The sequence below is a fragment of the Misgurnus anguillicaudatus genome, chromosome 7 (assembly GCF_027580225.2).
Source record: "Misgurnus anguillicaudatus chromosome 7, ASM2758022v2, whole genome shotgun sequence".
NCBI classification, from domain to species: Eukaryota; Metazoa; Chordata; class Actinopteri; order Cypriniformes; family Cobitidae; genus Misgurnus; species Misgurnus anguillicaudatus.
The window spans coordinates 13,665,680-13,686,254 of NC_073343.2; the positions used below are offsets into that span (position 1 = coordinate 13,665,680).

The 20,575-nt window shown below is 39.0% G+C and overlaps 1 protein-coding gene across 1 annotated transcript in view; it reads left to right on the top strand.

Moving 5' to 3' along the window:
* wdr43 (WD repeat domain 43) overlaps positions 1–2,946 on the top strand; it is an 86,237-nt gene extending 83,291 nt beyond the window's left edge. The window contains exons 17-18 of the mRNA XM_073869448.1: positions 2,021–2,079; positions 2,160–2,946. Coding sequence (XP_073725549.1) covers positions 2,021–2,079; positions 2,160–2,303 — 203 coding nt within the window. The 3' untranslated portion in view covers positions 2,304–2,946. The remainder of the gene's footprint in view (positions 1–2,020; positions 2,080–2,159) is intronic.
* The last annotated feature ends 17,629 nt before the right edge of the window (positions 2,947–20,575 follow it).

Sequence of the window (20,575 nt, forward strand, 5' to 3'; positions counted from 1 at the left end):
TTTGCTAGACAAACACTATAAGAGAGATAAAAGCAACAAAAGTAATGTTAGGTTATTTATTTCATAACTTTACCAATTCCTGCAAAAAATAAAATTAAATAATAAAATAAAATAAAAATTATAATGTCATTGATTTGTGATTATTAATAATATCAGTTTTGACTTATGATTGTTGTTTGTTAATATACACTTTGTTGGCAGTCTTCTGACGATGGTAAACTAAGGCATTTCTGTCTAAGGCATTTAAGTCATTTTTGTTAAACGTATTTAAAATAGCTGTTGATTCCCCAAAATGATCATACATTTGAAATCTTCTTGAATACTCGCATATTTAGAGATGATCTGACCAGATAATTTTTACTTGCTGTATAAAAGCAAAAACTTGTCTGATGGTGGTCCTGGTGGAAAGGTCTTTAGGTCACAAAATGAACAGGACTTTATAGGATCGTAAATATGTACACTAAATTACACAAAAATTCACCCAATTTGATTTGTGTTAAAGTGTGCAGATTAAGCTGACCAAAATCAACATTCAACATTGAGTCAATGTTTGGCTTTTCAACATTGAAAATTAAATTTATTATAATCATTGATTCAATGTTTGGATTTTCAACATTGAGAAGGCAATACATTAGCAACATTGATTCAATATTATTTAGCATTGAAATTTCAAACTTGACCATAATGATGATTCTGATGGAATTTCAACATTTAATCAATGACACCTTGCTATCTGGGTAGACATTAAGAAAATAATTTTCATTTCAAATACTTATAACACTGACAACAGGGGTATGGCCAGGATTTTGTCATTTAAAAAGGGGAGTTGCAGCCCTCAACTGATGTTTATGTTGTCATTTTGTGTATTGGCCACCAGCTGTGTGATTGCAGTACCAGTTTTAGCCACAAGTTTTGTGATTGCAATACCAGTTTTGGCCACAATCCTACATACTGTTCCTTTAAAGTTAGTGTTAAAGTAAAAATGCACAAAAGATTACAATAGATAAGTCTTCATAGACAGAATCTTGTTTTTTAATTAGTTTTTTATTTTGTAGGCTATTAAAGATATAGTATGCATTTTATTAATGCATACATAAGCATGTAAAACGACTAAGTATGAATAAGCACAAAACAGACAGGGAACATACCTGTATATAATATCTTTAGATAAGGAGATTATAAATATGAATGGCGCTATCAGGGGATGATCATGGAGTCTGTTTTGTCGCTCTTTACTTATAGACTTGCATCTTTACCGTTGCGTCTCTTTCTTGTCTTTTTAAACCAAGATGTGTGTACTGTAAGCTAACATCGCTTCAAACTAAATCGCCCCAGCTTCGCACGCGTCACTGATATAAACACGAGTAAACTTAAACTTTATAACAACTAACAGCATTATGTGCGGGAACTCCTTTCTTTATTTGGCAGCACAGTTTCTTGCGCACGGTTGGAGAGACTTCTGCATGCCAGAGACTCAGCTGCACGAGCACAGCGAGAGCGTGCCCTTGCGCGAAAGAGAGACCTGCACCTCACTAGTGCTTATGAAATTTCATAAATTACTCTTTCATTTGTTGGTGGATTATTTCCCGTTTCTCTGTCACACTCAGTTTAACATGCAGGAATGCCAAATTGACCACGCACACTTAATTACATTACGCGGAATAGAAAAATCTGTTACATCTGAAATTTTATTTCACGGTAAGTTACCATGGACCAATTATCAGCCATGTAACACGCAATTAGATTGATTGACAGAAAACCTGACAAGTTACAAAGCAATATGACATTTTCAGCTCATCCACTGAACTTGGGAGGACCCTGGGCTTCAGCCCAGGTAAGCCCGTGCATTAAGGCAGCCTTGGTAATGGTGCTTCTGCAGTGCCTATAGAATTTCTGCATGAAAGCACCCTCTGGCTTTTGGATGTAAAGACACTTCACCATAATTGATTGAGAATCATAGCAAGCAGAATTGCCCAATGTATTATTACATCCGTAATAAAAACATCTGCCATATTTGCAGAGTCGTCAAATGAGGATGAAGGTTCAGGAGATGAAGGACGTCCTGAAGATGACTCTGATGTAAGACACATTTGCCATGTGTGTTTAAAATATATAATTTAGGATTATGGAATTGTTCTCATTTTGATTTGTTCTTTAAGAATTGGGAGGAGGACGAGGCATCGATGGAATTGACAGGGGATAAAGAGAACCATGCAGATGAGGAAGACGATGATGAAGATATGAATGATGAATCAAAAGCTAATGGGGATTCGGATATAGACCATGAAAGTGAAGAGGAATAGGATATTATCAGGCTGCAGGATTCAAAAAGGACCTTAACATTTATATATGATTTCATTTTAGTTTTCATTATTTTAGATTTTAATGTCACAAAATGAAAGGTTATGTTTTATAGAAATTCAATGACCATTGTGGGCTGGACTTCAGCTCCACATGTTTAGAGTGCATACATGTATTTAATGTACATTTGGGTCAGTTTCTTCAACTTGAAGATGTCTCAGATTTTTCCCCAGAAAATATTACAATCAAATCCCCTTCATCTTCAAGTTTTCCATCCTTAAGTGTGCAATGTCTCCATGGTTTGGCCATATGAAATTATCATAAGTACTTCCCTTAATATGTCCATCAGTACTGTCATTTGCTCACATCTTTAGTTTATCACTGTTCATTGCTCTGTCACAGTAATTGCTGGTTTCCTTTGGCCTGTGCGATTTAACGTGAGGAGGTTTTTCTATTCATTGCAGTCATGTTAACTTCTCCATTGAATATGGAAAACTTAAACATAGAATCACAAAGGTGTGAACGTTTATTAATTATACAGTGGTTGCTATTAGTGTCAACCAAAACTTTTCAGGCAACAATATGCAAACAAAATATCAGCGACTGTTGTACAGTTTAAATGAAATAAATACCATTTTGTTCTCATTATGTGTCTGGTTTTATATTTTAGAACATACTTTGTGCATGACAATGTTATTTTGCAAATCTTAAAATTCTAAATATTTAAATGCAAAAAGTTTTAAAGTGCACCTATTTTATTGCTAAAACGTTATTTTGTGTATTTGGTATAATGTGGTCTTGTGGTTTATGGTTCAAAAAAATATTTTGTAGCTCCGGATTTACCTTTCTTCCTAAAATGCACTGATTTTGTATAAAACTCAGATTTAAAAAGCGTTGTGTCCCTGATTGGCCAGCTAATCTGTATGTTATAATTGAATACTGAATACTTATGACATAAGCCAAAAATGTGACACTACTTGTCATGTTGGAAAGATTTGCTCCCAATGCAATGCCAACAGAAGTTAACTTGCTGGCGAAGTCTGAAGCGGAAGAATTATGAGAATGTACAGTTGTGTTCAAAATTATTCAACCCCAACTGAAATTGATTGTTTTGGCCGGTTTGACATTGATTTTGATCATTCAGTCATCCTGCTTACAATTACATCAAAGAGGCATGTGTAGGTCAGACAAATATAACATAACATTTATAATGAAATAACCACAAATGTCTTTTCTGTGCTCACATCATTTTCAGTTTTATTCAACCCCCAAGTGACATTCAATCTTAGTACTCAGTACAACATCCTTTTACAGTTAAAACAGCTTTTAAACGTGAAGCATAGCTTGACACAAGTGTCTTGCAGCGATCTACGGGTATCTTCGCCCATTCATCATGGGCAAAAGCCTCCAGTTCAGTCACATTCTTAGGCTTGCGCACTGCAACTGCTTTCTTTAAGTCCCACCAGAGGTTCTCAATCGGATTTAAGTCTGGTGACTGCGATGGCCACTTCAAAATGTTCCAGCCTTTTTTCTGCAACCATGCTCTAGTGGATTTGGAGGTATGCTTGGGATCATTGTCCTGTTGAAAGGTCCAACGTCTCCCAAGCCTCAGGTTTGTGACGGACTGCAACACATTGTCATCCAATATCTCCTGGTACTGAAGAGAATTCATGGTACCTTGCACACGCTGAAGTTTCCCTGTACCTGCAGAAGCAAAACAGCCCCAAAGCATGATTGACACCCCACCATGCTTCACAGTAGGCAAGGTGTTCTTTTCTTCATAGGCCTTGTTTTTCCTCCTCCAAACATAGCGTTGATCCATGTGCCCAAACAGTTCTAATTTTCCACAGAACACTATCCCAAAACTTCTGTGGTTTGTCCACATGACTTTTGGCATACTGCAGTCGACTCTTCTTATTCTTTGGAGACAGCAAGGGGGTGCGCCTGGGAGTTCTGGCATGGAGGCCTTCAGTACGCAGGGTGCGCCGTATTGTCTGAGCAGAAACTTCAGTACCCACATCTGACAGATCTTTTCTCAGTTCCTCAGCAGTCATACGGGGACTTTTTTCCACTCTACGCTTCAGATAGCGCACAGCAGTCGCAGTTAGCATCTTTTTTCTGCCACGACCAGGAAGCATTTCAACAGTGCCCTTTGCCTTGAATTTGCGAATGATGCTTCCTATGGTGTCTCTTGGTATGTTTAACATCTTTGCAATCTTCTTATAGCCATTGCCCTTCCTGTGAAGATTAATCACCTCTTCTCTTGTCTTCCTGGACCATTCTTTTGACTTCACCATGTTTGTAACCACACCAGTAAATGTTTAGAAGGAGTTGAGTATCACAGTCATTTTAAAGCTGCCTAATTGGTGCTTATTAGGCTTTATTGCTGTTCCCTGACATCCATAGGTGTTTTCAATACCTGATTGAAAACACTTCAATGAACCTCTGTTCTTCAGAGTGGTAGTTCTTTAAGGGGTTGAATAATTGTGTCAATGAAGAATTCACAAAAGAAACATTTACTACTATATTACAAAACCAATTGATGTCATTTTAGTTGCATATGGTTCTTTAAGAAGTCATTGTAGGATTTCATTCTGAATACAATTACAAATGTACACTAAATTCCCTAAAACCCTTAACAGCATTGGGGGTTGAATAATTTTGAACACAACTGTAGGTCTTTACTACATCACCAATCCCAGGAAGTAAATTCCTAGCAAACACAAAACGTTGTTGTATTATGGTTATAATTTGGTAATGTTGCAGCACAACGTTTTAAATAGCACCTATTATAAGATGCACGTTTTTAAACTTCCTTTTGTGTGTAGGCATGTATAGACCTTTTCTGCGAGTCAATGTCAGTTACATTACCGCAAGCTGCGCGCGCAATGTGGTGGCAGAAAACATCTGTTACTATCGTAACCTTGGTTCCCTGAGAGACGGGAACGAGACATAGCGTCTGCTGATGTTATGGGAACTCCTCCCTCTTCCGGTTTCTCTTAAGCTTTTATTGAACAACGCCAGTGTACTGGCCAATGTTGCCCATGACGGCATATAGGGGTGGGACTTCCACTGCTGTATAGCCTGATTAGGCAGCAAAATACTCTGATTCTTTCGATTGAACAAACAGTAGAGCTGATCTGAGCAATGACACGGCGGCTTATGCAATGTCTCGTTCCCACCTCTCGGGGAACACGTTCCCATTCAAGAGCGGTCACTCGACATTGCGTCCGCTGACGCTTTTGGAGATGTATTCAAACACGCCGTGAGAACAGCGAAGAGCAGCCCCAGTGAAACTTACTCAAGTCCGTGTGCCGCAATGTTTATCTGAGTCACTGTAAGCCAATGCAAAGTGGATTTGATGCCTGAGTCTCTAGGGACTCAATCAGAAGCTCATTCAGAACAGAATGCATGCAGTCACAGCCCTACAGCAAATAAGCAACCTGTAACAGCACGACAGCAATGGCTAGGCCAAGCCCAACGTGGGCAGTAGCAAGCATATCTGCACACAGTATCTGCTGTTATTACCATATGATGCACGATGGCCAAGATAGCTGGCGTGAAAGTACAAGGATGAAACGAAAACGCGGCTCCATACTTTGACATCAGCAGTAATACGGCTGTACTGGCAATGCGGTACAAACTGTGAATAGGTGTCGGATAGTGCGACTGCTGAATTAAAAAACACTGCTATGCAAGTGTGGCGGTAATGTGCTGCCCTCCCTTAGCACCTAATGATCCAGTGAACCCAGCTGGATCCCAGCAGCTGACTGCTTAGGTGGAGTGGAAAATATCTTAGAATGAGCTGGGCAGGTCACAGCAATCATTTACGAATGCCACAGCCCATCTCTGAAGCCTAAAGAGTTGCTCTTACAGCAATGTCAGAGCGGAGTGCTTGGATAAATGTATAACACCCATACCGGGCACAGCTCACATAAGCTAGATGAGAAGGTAAAATGCAACCGTCTACGCTCTAACTGCGCTGAGGGTGGTTTAGGCACATAGTACCTTAAGGGCATATACAGCCCATGATGGCACTATAATAGGCAAGTGAAAGAGAATTAATTGTGCCTTGACACTGTGTGCCCAAGGCACCAGCATGAAACGCAGCAATAGCTGCGCGAAAACCCTTGGGGTAGACCATCCGCTTCTCCTTTATCTGCTTACTGTTGCAAAGGTAGAACGTTCGACACGTGACTGCGCACTGGGTCGTAGTCATTGCTTCACACCATTACAGGCACTGCGTAAAAAGGGGGGTTTAGTATGAAGGCTTGCTGTCCTTACACTGAAAAAAATGATTCATTGAATTTAATCACATTTTTAAGGTAAGTGGTTGCAATCAATTTATTTAAGCTACATTTAAACAAAAAATATTAGTAAAGTAAAATAAAATATAAAACTTTTGTTTAAATGTAGCTTAAATAAATTGATTGCAACCACTTACCTTAAAAAATTTGATTAAATTCAATGAATCATTTTTTTCAGTGTACAGATTTTGCATGTATAAGCAGCAAAACCCAATTGGGGCAACACGTAACCACTTGTGTTTCACACAGAGCGCAACAGGGTTGAGCGTTGTGCATTGAGTTTCGAAACGGATCGCTACACAGTGCGAGGGACCACACTCAAAGTTATCCTGCCCCCTTTCTCTTTTTTTCTCCGTAAAAGCTGTATATTGCTGTATATATGGTCTCTGAGTTGGCAGCTCGCTGCCCGTCAGCGGCCATTGGACACCTCATCTGAGAGCCTAAGCATAGCAAACACAGATTCCGGTCGTCACCCGAAACAGTATAATTTGTGGCAGCTTAGACACTTTAATGGTGTATTGCTGCCCTCCTCAGTACGTCTGAAGAATAGCAGGTCCCTGTGTACGTATGGCGCTTTGCAAAAGAGCTCGCGTAGTGACGTGGCAGAAATGCCCACGGCGGGGGATGTCATGCGATAAAGCCCGAGACAAGCATATGTTAAGTTACGCCAGCTGCTGTGCTATAGTGGCCGAAACATGAGAATCAGCTGGAGCGCACTGTATCACACAAGGTAGACGCCAAGGAAATAACCTTAAAGGAGCATTTCACCCATAGAAACATTAATCTTTATTGAAAGTGTGTCGTATTTGTAGTGGAAATGTAACATACATTTAGAATTTGGTGCCTATTTGACCGAGAAAAGGGGTGTTTGTAGTCTCACCCCCTCAACAAAGATATTGCACTTCCTTCTTTCAATGATGCAAAATGATGATTTTTTGAAAGATAGAAGTGCAACACTGAAATCTGTATTTCTCCTGTCTCAGTGGCAACTGAGGAAATGATGCATGCCCATTCAAAAACATGACTGGGGTTCTAACTATACAAAGATTAATGCAAATGGATGAAGTGTCCATTTAACGTTACATCCATACAAGTGTGACAGACGGCCATGTCGCAGCGCAGTATAGGTGAAGGTCTTAAGCCCAAAATAATTGCATGATTTTGGCTGTCCCAGACGAAAGATTGCCATTGTGAAACAATCGTCACAATTTTTGTGATCGTGGCTCTTTATCAGTGGTCCTATGTCGTACAGTGAAAGAGATTCAAAGAGAACCGTTTTCCCGGTCTTGCATCCAAAGATAGCCTACGATAGTTTACTGACAGTGTCTGAAATTCAGCATGATCAGCGCACAGTGTGTTTGCTGCTACGACCTATGGGCTCAGAATTGTTTTGTTATTCTGAATAAATATACTATGATCCACAAATATAGAGAGTTTCATAAATATTTTTTAAATCCACAAATGCACAATAAGCGAACCATAAATATATGCTAGACATTTCATAAAAAGGAAGGAAATTCAGAAATAAATAAAATGGGATTTGCAAATGAAAAAATATTTATAAATATATTTTTTTTATTTTATATGTGAATGGCTTCCTGCGCATTTGTGGATCGCTTTCTGTGCATTTGTGGATCGCTTTCTGTGCATTTGTGGATCGCTTTCTGTGCATTTGTGAATTGCTGCACACATTTGTGGATCTGATGGTCGTTTTCGAAGCACTGCTTCATGAGAGGCTTCGAAACATTTACGAATCTTTTGTTTCGAATCAGTGGTTCGGAGCATGTTTCAAACTGGCCCAAGTCACGTGATTTTAGCAAACGAGTCTTCATTACGTCATAACTGTTTCGAAACGTTTCGAAAATCTGATGGTTCACCACTAGGGGGAGTTGATCACATGACCAGTGTCTAATATGTTTCGGTGAACTCGGGTCAGTTTTATTATAAAAGTTCATAAAACATTTATCTTTCTGACTAATAACGCTGCCATTTTGTCTATTTATTGTTTATAGACAGATTTAATGACAAAAATGTGCATAATTAAAAGGGTAGTTAGTTTTAATGATTTGTTTGCTCTAAATAAAACTTAAAACACATAATACACTTTTAACTATGTCTTAAGTTAAATAAATTTTTTTTAACATATTTTAATAAAAATCTTGCTATTATTTTGTAGAAAAAAGGTGTAAAATGTTTGGCCATATCTGCTTTACACTATTTTGACCAGCAGGGGTCGCCAGCGTGTGTGGTGTTTCGAACTGCTTCGAAAAACTGAATCAATTTTCGAAGCAATTGGTTCAATTGATTCGAAGCTTGAAAAGCTTCGTTTCTCCCATCACTATTCTAACGTCAAAACGTGCACAAGAATCCACAAATAGGTGGACTCCGCCCAACGTCTACTCCAGCCAATCAGATAACAAGCACACTGTGCTGACCAATCGTGGCAAGATTTCCCTCCAACCAATCACATTTTGTTTTATTGTTAGGTCGGGAACACAGATGAATTTCATCAGGCAATCTTTTGTAGGCTGCATACATCGTCAAGACTGTCTTATTTTAGAAAATTAACTATTATAACGTTGACTATTATTTTTAGTTAGTCGTTAATTGTTGTAATATGCTTATGATTTGCGGATATAATGCTCAGTTAACTTAAATTAACCAGACGTGATGACTTATGCAGCCTGCATATGCGACCTCCGGAGGCTGCAGCCTTCCGATTAAGGAACGTGCACTGTTGACAGTTGTCAATAATTCTTTACTAGGGATTCTCTTAATGCACTTTGTGGTAAGGTATGTCAAGGTTAATATTTGTCAAATGAAATTGATTAAATCCAGTTTTTAGCAGTAGTTTACTCCACACGTGGCCTTTTGGTTCCTTCTGTTGCCGTGTTTGTTTGTTTCCTGGCTGACATTAACTAAGTTAACTAAGAATTATTAAATCGTGGCCACGTTTTAGTAATCGTTCCCTCGTTTAAGCTAAATCGTGCCCACGTTTTAGTAATTCGTTCCCTCGTTTAAGCTAAATCGTGCCCACATTTTATTAACTCGTTCCCTCGATTAAGTTAAATCGTGGCCACGTTTTATGAATTAGTGCCCAGAATTTCATTTAAACCATCGGGACATTAACACAATGCTAAGTAACACATCTATTAAAAGATCAAATTCACTATAGACATTATTAATGATGCATACTAAATGCAGTTTTATAAATTCCTGCCAAGAATTTCATTAAAATCATCGGAATAGTGACGCTTATCGCAGCTCAATGCATTAATACATTGCTATTAAGTACACCTTAATACACCTTATGGCTCGTATACAGTTTTATTAACTCCTTCCCAGAATTGCATAAAAAACATTGGGACATAACATGAGCTAACGCATTGATACAGTGCTATATAAGAATCAAATTCATACATCTTGGGTCTTAATCCTGCCTGGAATAATAAAAAAACCCATCGGGACATTAACCCTCATATTATGTTCCGGGTCAATTTGACCCGTTTTGATTTTTAAGCTGTCGGATAAACCAGTTAACCTGTGATTCTATTCTTGAAATTTTGTGACTTTTTCTCATTTATGGCCTTGAACATGCATGCAAAGTTTAGACATGCTGATATGTTTTGAAGTGTACCAAAATAATTTTGTAACGATTTTGAGGTTCGCGGGTCAATTTGACCCGCATTTTGTTTTGCGCCAAAGCAACTGTATAGACCTAAATTAAATATATATTTTTAGTGTTTGTTGTTATATTGGTGTTTTACTATCCTAAAATGGGGGTAAAAATGCTTCTCCTCACTATTTTGAGTACTGAAAAAGACTTTTACAGACACAGATGGTAAAAGTGAGCTATAATTTTTATTTTCAATTTATATGAAATACTACTTAAGTTAAAGTTTTCTTCCAGAAATTTTGTCACTTTTTCTCATTTAGGGCCATGAACATGCATGCAAAGTTAGGATACACTGATGTGTTTTGAAGTGGGTTTTTTTAGCACAAATAATGATTTTTGGTACGATTTTGATGTTCGCGAGTCAATTTGACCCATATTTGTTTGTTCCAAGGCAACTGTACAGACACAAATTAAATACTTTTTTTGCATATATTTTGGTGTTTTACTACCCTGGAAAGGGAAAAGTGAGCTTTTTCTCACTTTTTTTTTAGTACTGATAAAGACTTCCTCAGACACAGAAAAGTAAATGTGAACTATCATTTCTATTTTCAATGTATATGAAATACTATGTAAAGCTGATGAATTCAGACCCACAGAAAATCCAGAGGTGAATACAGGTGATGACAACTGTGCCCCATAAAGCATGACACTAAAATAAGCACCATTTGTGTAAAATGCAGGAAGTCAGAAAGCACATGCTTGATGTATGCAGATCATGTAAACAGTGATTTCTTGAATTTGTACAATGAGCCTTAAGAACAAAAGATGAGCCTATTTAGAAAAATAAAAGCTTCATTTCATTTCAAAGCAATATTAAATTGTTCATTTAGGATGTCTTAAACATAGGTATGTTAAAAAAACATGTTGAATTAAAATTTAAAATGTTAAATGTTGCAACAGTTTTAGTGCAACATTTGTTAAAACAAACATGTTCAAAATTGTGGTTAAATGCATTTTTTCTAAAATCATACTTTTTAATTTTAAGTGTTTGTAATGTGTGACAAAGACTGATACTAAAATGGTTTTGTTCATACCTAATTCCTTCTTGTCTTTCATAATGTGATATTTAAGGAATTGCATTGAATCCAATGCGGGTCAATTTGACCCGCTCCATCAAAATCGTCACAAAAATCGAACACAATACAAGGGTTAACATGACGCTTAACGCATAAATACAGTGCTCACTGATTCTTGAGAGTCGGGACAAAACAGGTTTTAAAATACACACTATATCAATTAAAGTTATATGATTCTGCAGAGAAAGGTCTTAGCTATTTAACCATGTAAAGGAACAGGTTCTAAATAAAAACACATTTTTAAAAAATAAACATGTTTCCCTTCAGAACTGGATTTGGGTCAACTCCATCAGACACGCTAAAAAGTATAAAAATTTAATTATTTCAATCCAACCAGAATCTAATTTTCTCAAGTATATTGTAATAGTGTTTAGTTACTCTGATATGTAAAAAAATACAATATATAAACTTAGGTTGTGATTCCACACTATTCTGAAAACTCAGATTTCTAAATATTAGCATTTTCAAACATTGATTTTAACTTCAATATTGTAAAAACAATTTCCTTAAATAAATAAAACATAAGAGATGGTAGATCAGATGGTCCTTTATTACAAAAACAACATAAACTGAAGAAAGAATATATTTTCCCCCAAAAGATTAACAAAAAAATACATCCAACGCTGTTGGAAGATCTGACGGTGTTGACAAAAAAACTGATGGTGTTGACAAAAAATATGTTTGCATTGCTGATTATTGAACAGATGTGCTCTTCAAACACTACTACTAAAACTACTCATTGTTATTAGAGTATTGAACTTACTGTAAAGCAAACTATAATAAAGATATTGCACATACACCGTTTCCTACTATCAAAAAAAGAACAATAAGGGAAACCAGGGGCCCTCCTCCGCCTCTGTTTTCATTTCACATTTGTGTGTGTGTTTGGGTGTGTTGGATGTATGATTGCCCTGCATCATATATATACATATATACACACTCACCAGTCACTCCATTACATGTGGTGGCTCTGTTTATTTTTCTAATGTTTGGCTGCTTGGCAGTGTGTTGTTCATTTGTTATTGTGTGCAGGTGTGATCTGTAACGAGTGGGCGGAGGGACACCCTTTAAAACCTTTCGTGCGGATGGAGACTGGAGCTGACTACCACGCCTGTGATTGATCTTCCTGCCTCAATTTCTATTTTGTTGTAGTTAAACTTCTATTTTCTGTTTTGTTTGCAAGTTATGTAGTTGTTTAATAAATCCCTTAGATAAACGCGTCCAATCGACTTTGCGGTCCTTTCTGTGTTGTGGTTAGTGTGCCTGATCATAACAATTGGGAGCTCGTCCGTTTGGTTTTTTTTGGGGGGTAGAAAGTAATTTGTAGTGAGCGACTTGTGGTGAGTACCATATATTTTTTTTCTGGGTAGAGGAGCGTGCACCTCAATAAGTAAGTCATCGGGCAGACATAGAGTCTGCCACTTTATTATTTTAGTTTCATTATTTTTGGTGGTATCCTTAGTCGGTACGTTTCGGGGGTTGTGGTAGACTGCGTAATCGGTCTACTATGTCCTCACGAGCTTAACGTTTAATGTACACCGGGTAGGGGGATCCACTGAAGACTAGTGAGGCTAAGTTTAGTTTTTTTTTTGGATAGGTAAGTAGGGGTTGGGGTGTGGCAGTGAATCTCCCAGTCTTTTGGTACTTATTTTGTCGTTTAAGTGATTTAATAATGCACCACATAAAGTGGTGTTTAAACAGGCTGAGGTCGAGTTTAGACTTTTGTTGGCTGCAGTGATTTTTGGGGTTCTAGCCCATTTTGTGTCTAACTTTTCCTCAGCTTGTCAGTATTGTGGCGTGGTTATGTTAAAGTTTTGTGTTCATTTTGGGGATTTTGATCACTTCGTTTCTAGTTTTTTTCCTATAGTTATGTAGCAGCCTGTAGTATTTAGTTTTCTTTATTTTGAATTACTATATTAATCATGTCTATAGCTCCGGAGTTTGTTGAAAACCCTTCTGTAGAGGCATTTAATAATCTTAAAAAAGAGCAACTTTTGGAATTGGCTACATTTTATGAGATTGAATTGTCCGCTTCCGAAAAACGTCTCAAACAAACCATTAAAACTGTTCTGCTACCATTTTTGGTAGAGAAGAGGGTTTTGCCTCCTGTTGATATGAGGGATTCTATTCGGTTGAAAGAGCTTTCTATTCGGGAGAGAGAGTTAGATAATGAGAGAGAGTCATTGCGGTTAAAAGTCTCTGAGAATGAATTGGAAATGAAACGCTTAGATTTAAAAGCTAGACAGGAAAATATTGATCTCATTCACACAGGGTCTTTTGACGTGAGCAAAAACATTAGGCTTGTACCACCGTTCATAGAAAAAGACGTGGAAAAATATTTTCCGCATTTTGAGAAAGTTGCGTCAACTTTAAATTGGCCAAAAGAGGTATGGACTTTGTTAATTCAGTCAGTTTTAACTGGTAGGGCACAAGAAGTGTACTCTTCACTTTCACTTGAGCAAAGTAAAGACTATGGTGTGGTTAAGGCGGCTATTCTTAATTGTTACCAATTAGTTCCAGAAGCTTATCGACAGCGCTTTCGCCGATGTGAGAGAACTGAGCAGCAGACTTATATCGAGTTTGCTCGTGAGAAGGAGGCTTTGTTTGATCGATGGTGTTCATCAAGTGAAGTGGACAGCCAGGCAAAGTTGCGAGCTTTAATTCTTGTGGAAGAATTTAAAAACTGCTTGCCCGATGTTGTAGCTACTTACCTTAATGAACATAAAGTCGATTCTTTGCATGAAGCTGCTGTTTTGGCAGATGAATTTGTTTTGACCCATCGTATCTTCAAAGAACGATATAAACCTATAGGTTCATCTCCAAATTCCAGTTATGCTGCTGTTCATTCTTCTAGTAGTTCAGAGCAGGCTTGTTTTTATTGTGAGAAGCCTGGGCATTTTGTGGCAGACTGTCCAGTGTTGAAGAAAAAGCAAGCTGCGAAAGGCTTTGGGTTGATTAAAGCATCTCCCCATTCTGCTTTGCCATGTCTTGAATTTTCAAGTGACGTGAAGACCGGCTATGAACCTTTCATTAGTGATGGTTTTGTGTCATTGTGTGAGGATGGTGATAGTTTAATTCCTGTACGCATTTTGCGTGACACCGGTGCTGCACAATCATTTATTTTAAATGGGGTTTTACCTTTGTCTCAAACAACAAAAAATGGCACTAGTGTATTAGTTCGTGGCTTTGAGATGGGCGTTACTGTTGTTCCACTTCACCAAATCATTTTAAAATCTGGTGTAGTCACCGGCCGCGTTGCGGTTGGTGTTCGTGAATCTCTGCCCATTCCTGGTGTGTCCTTTATTTTGGGCAATGATTTGGCAGGTGGTAATGTGTGGAACCGAGTAAATATGGAAGTTCTTCCTCAAGTTGTTACTATACCTGGCAAGACAGTAGAGCATGAGTGTGTAGAGAAAAATCCAGATGTGTTTCCCGCATGCGCGATTACACGTGCTATGGTGAAGAAAGGAGGGCGCTCCTTTTCTCCTGCTGAATATGAGTTGTCTGATTCTTTCTTTGTGAATCTTGAGTCTGAGAAATCTCCTGAGTCATCTGCTGTTGATCTATCTGGGCCTGATAAGGAGATTAATAAAACTATGACGGAGTCTGCGTGCTTGTCACGCACAAAATTGATCGCTGCTCAAAAAGCAGATATGTCTTTAGTCTCTCTATCTCGTTCTGCCTTATCTGATGTTAACATTGATAAAGAACCACAATGTTTTTTCTTTCAGGATGGTGTTTTAATGAGGAAGTGGAGGCCTTACAATGTTCCTGACCATGGTAACTCTGTTTATCAAATTGTGATGCCAGTTGAATATAGGGATAAAATTTTGAGTGTAGCCCATGACTGTGTAGCTGGTCATATGGGGGTTGCCAAAACATTAAATCGTGTTAGCCAACACTTTTACTGGCCAGGGTTGAAGCGGGATGTAGTTAGCTTCTATAAAACTTGTAAGGTCTGTCAGCTGGTTGGTAAACCCAACCAGAAAATCTCTCCTGCTCCTCTGTATCCCATCCCTGTGGTGGCCCCGCCATTTGATCATGTCATTGTTGATATTGTTGGTCCACTTGTGCGTTCCACGAGTGGATATCAATATCTTTTAACAATGATGTGTGCATCTACTCGTTTTCCGGAGGCTATTCCTCTACGAAAAATTTCCGCTAAAGTTGTATTAAAGGAACTGCTAAAATTCTTCTCTGTGTTTGGTCTGCCAAAAATCATCCAAACTGATCGTGGATCGAATTTCATGTCTCGCGTATTCACCCGTGTTTTGAAACAGCTTAGCATACAACATAATGTTTCCAGTGCCTATCATCCTGAAAGCCAGGGGGCACTGGAACGTTATCATCAAACTCTGAAGGGGATGTTGCGCGCATATTGCCTCAAGACCGGTAAGGATTGGGTAGATGCAGTTCCCTGGTTGCTGTTTGCCTGTAGAGAGGTGAGACAGGAGTCACTTGGGTTTTGTCCCGCTGATCTTGTTTTTGCACACAATCCACGAGGTCCGTTGGCTGTATTAAAAGATCAGTTTTTAAGTGATCTACCTGCAAAAGACATTTTGAGTTATGTGTCAAATTTTCGTTCTCGTTTACACAGAGCCCGTGAGTTAGCCCATGAAAATCTTGAGCAAGCACAAGATAAGATGAAAAGCTGGTACGACCGTAAGACTATAGATCGACACTTCAAAGTGGGTGATAAAGTTCTTATGTTACGTCCCATCCCTGGATCTGCGCTACAAGCCCGTTTTAGTGGTCCATATGTGGTAGTGCATAAAGTTTCTGACCGCGATTATGTAATAGCCACTCCAGATCGACGACAGCAAAAGCGACTCTGTCACATTAATATGTTGAAGCCTTATTTTGAGCGTACTTCTCTTTCCGCTTCTTTAGTTTCATTTCCAGCTGAGCTGGAATCTGATTCATCGAGGTCGAAAAGTGATAAATCCGTGCTGTTATCTGTTGTGGTGGAAGAGAGTGATGAACTTGAAAATAATCCATCTCGTGCTCTAATTGAGGGTCGTCTTAACAACACTGAAATGCTCTCAGTCTTAGCTGATCACCTCCCACACCTCACAGACTCTGAGAAGGCTGACATTTTGGATGTTGTTCATCAATTTCGAGAGTTGTTTAGTGATGTTCCAAAACAAACTCATGTCATTGAGCATGACATTGATGTTGGAACAACAGCACCAATAAAACAACATCCATACAGGGTAAACCCTTTGAAACGTGCTGTGTTAAAGAAGGAAGTACAGTATATGCTTCTAAATAACATTGCAGAGCCTAGCATGAGTGCATGGAGTTCTCCATGTCTCTTGGTGGCAAAGCCTGATGGTACGTTTAGGTTTTGTACAGATTATCGGCGTGTTAACGCAGTTACTAGACCTGACTGTCATCCTTTGCCTAGGTTGGATGATTGTATTGATCGCGTGGGTTCTGCAGTTTTTGTTAGTAAGTTTGACTTGCTGAAAGGCTATTGGCAGGTTCCCCTTACTAGTCGTGCAAGAGAAATATCTGCATTTGTTACCCCAGACGACTTTCTGAATTACCACGTCATGGCTTTTGGAATGCGTAATGCTCCCGCGACATTTCAGCGGTTAATAAATACAGTGTTGTCTGGCATGTCTGGCTGTGAGGCCTATTTGGACGATGTGGTCCTTTATAGTGCGTCATGGCCAGAACATGTTCAGCAGATCCGAGAACTGTTTTGTCGACTGTCTGCAGCCAATTTAACTATTAATTTAGCTAAATGCGAGATTGGCAAAGCCACAGTCACTTACTTGGGTAGAGTAGTAGGAGGTGGCCAGGTGCGTCCTTTGGATGCTAAAGTGTCTGCTATCTGTAGTTTCCCTCCCCCTGCTGATCGTCGTGAGTTGCGCAGATTTCTTGGTATGGTGGGCTACTACCGTAGTTTTTGCAGGAATTTTTCATCTGTAGTAGCTCCACTGACTAATTTACTTAGTCCAAAGGTTGTATATGAGTGGTCTGAATACTGTCAGAGCGCCTTTGAGAATGCAAAGGCATTACTCATTTCAGCTCCTGTGTTAGCTGCACCTGATTTTGTGACACCTTTTTTTTTAATGGTTGACGCTAGTAATCAAGGTGCTGGCGCTGTTCTTCTTCAAGATGTTGAGAATGTCCATCACCCCGTTTGCTACTTCTCCAAGAAGTTTAACTCATATCAACGGTGGTACTCAACCATCGAAAAGGAGACGCTAGCCCTTGTTCTTGCGGTCCAACACTTTGAAGTATATCTGGGTGCTTCAGAGAGAATGATTGTTTATAGTGATCATGACCCCCTGAAGTTTCTTAGCCGCATGAGAAATACCAATCAGCGCCTGATGCAGTGGAGTTTGATTCTACAGCCTTTTAACATCGAGGTTAAGCATATCCGTGGCTCTGACAACGTCTTGGCAGACGCCTTGTCTAGGGTACCTTAGTTTAGTATTTTCATGTCTACAGTTACTGGGTAACTGTATGGTCGTGTGTTTGTTTGTTTGTGTATGGTATTGTGTGTTTTGTGTGTTTTGTCATTTAATTATGAAGACTGGAGTCAACATTTTGGTTTGGGGGTGTGTTACGTCCCTCCATTACATGTGGTGGCTCTGTTTATTTTTCTAATGTTTGGCTGCTTGGCAGTGTGTTGTTCATTTGTTATTGTGTGCAGGTGTGATCTGTAACGAGTGGGCGGAGGGACACCCTTTAAAACCTTTCGTGCGGATGGAGACTGGAGCTGACTACCACGCCTGTGATTGATCTTCCTGCCTCAATTTCTATTTTGTTGTAGTTAAACTTCTATTTTCTGTTTTGTTTGCAAGTTATGTAGTTGTTTAATAAATCCCTTAGATAAACGCGTCCAATCGACTTTGCGGTCCTTTCTGTGTTGTGGTTAGTGTGCCTGATCATAACAGGTACACCTGTCCAACTGGGCGTTAATGCACATTTCTAATCAGCCAATTACATGGCAGCAACTCAATGCATTTAGGCATGTAGACATGGTCAAGAGGATCTGCTGCAGTTCAAACCGTGCGTCAGAATGGGGAAGAAAGGTGATTTAAGTGACTTTGAATGTGGCATGGTTGTTGGTGCCAGACAGGCTGGTCTGAGTATTTCAGAAACTGCTGATCTACTGGGAATTTCACACACAACCATCTCAAGGGTTTACAGAGAATGGTCCAAAAAAGAGAAATAATCCAGTGAGTGGCAGTTTTGTGGGCGCAAATGCCTTGTTGATGCCAAAGGTCAGAAAAGAATGCCCAGCCTGGTTCGAGCTGATAGAAAGGAAACAACCGAGGTATGCAGAAGAGCGAGCATCTCTGAACACACAACACGTCAAACCTTGAGGCGGATGGGCTGCAGCAGCAGAAGACCACACTGGGTGCCACTCCTGACAACTAAGAACAGGGAACTAAGGCTAAAACTCACACAAGCTTACCAAAATTGGACAATAGAAGATTGGAAAAACGTTGCCTGGTCTGATGAGTCTTGATTTCTGCTGCAACATTCAGATGGTAGAGTCAGAATTTGGCGTCAACAACATGAAAGCATGGATCCATCCTGCCTTGTATCAACGGTACAGGCTGGTGGTGGTGGTGTAATGGTGTGGGGGATATTTTCTTGGCACACTTTGGGCCCATTAGTACCAATTGAGCATCGTGTATTGTTTCTGACCATGTTCATCAGGGGCGTCACTAGGCCCTTTTTTTATTGACATTCAGCCCAGCCCCCCTAAAAATTATTTGATTCATTAATTTGTGATCGCGTCAGTCACGTATAAAAACTCTTTAGAAAAGGCAGCTTGCTGCGTCAAGTTTCGGCTCCTCCCCTGATCTGAGTCAGCATGGATTTAGCGCGTTTTTCAATCCGCAGGGGGGCCGAGCAGAGCGAACACATCAGTAGTACAAGGTGTGTGCAAGGCGGACTGGCGGCTGTTCTGGCCCGCCGTGCAGTCAGCGCAGGTTGACATGTGAAAATAATATGACATGAATGAATGACGGACCTCTTAAAATCTACGAATCAGGCAATCGCGGTGCGAAAATGCCAGCACATGAACTAACGGCGGCAACCCACTGCCTTTTTGGCTTTATCTAACAAATATGCAGCGCAAAGGAGAAGCAGAGAGAGAGAGAGATGCAGCGAGATGCTGCAAAATCACAGAAATATTCGCCAAGAAGGGAGCAGGTCAGTCAAGTTACCAGTAAACGCACACATCTATATATTATTATTGCTGATTAACGTTACATGTTTTAAAGTCAGGTGCTGGCGTGATGCATTGCTTTATGTACAGTTGCTCTTAACGCATCAAGTAGATAATTTCATGCAGCAAAACAAACACCAGGTGATTGTGAAGTTTATCATTTTATAAAACTTGTTTTTTGTGGAAAAACTGGATCAAAAGTGCAAATCAAGCTTTTTATGGCAGTTTCACCTTATATTTGCAGTTCTTTAAAATAACTTTTTTAAATCTAATATTATAAGTAAAGTATAGGTTATTAAATATGTTTGTTTCATTTAAAATATTAATATTTCAACATTTGAACTCCTTCCTTTTAAAAAGTGTATGCCACATGTGTATTTGTCTGTGGTATGGTAGACTACATTGTGTATTACTAGTAAGTTTTTGAGGGTTCACCTACTAGACATAGGGGCTTCCCAGACAGGGCTTAAGTCTAGTTCAAGACTAAAATCCATGTTTAAGTTTTAGTTCTTAACTAAAAGTAGCTTGTACTAACATATCTTAAAATACATCAGTCACATTGTTTTGTCTCAAGATGCACACCTGTAATATTTTTGTAAGATATGCTTGTAAAAACTACATAAACATCATAATATAACCAAGGCCTAGTCCTGGCTTAATCTAAACCCTGTCCTGAAAACCACATCATACTGCATCTTGACAACTCAGTATTAAGGTATAGATCACTTGTTGGTCAGTCCCCTTTTCTATATTTTAGATCTGTATAAATTTGTTCCCAGATTAACACAGTGTCTATATCAACAATTAATATTAACCTTTAAGATAAATTACAATAAAACAGTAAAAACAGTAAAATGAAACGTGTGTTGTGTATTTGCATAGTGAATAATGAATCAGGAAGTCATTGTAAAAAAAATCTCCATTCCCAACTGAAAATTTTCTTGTCCCGTTTATGAAACACGGGGAATACAATGGAATAGTGGATTGCAATAAGGTTGGTAGTATACAACCCTACCGT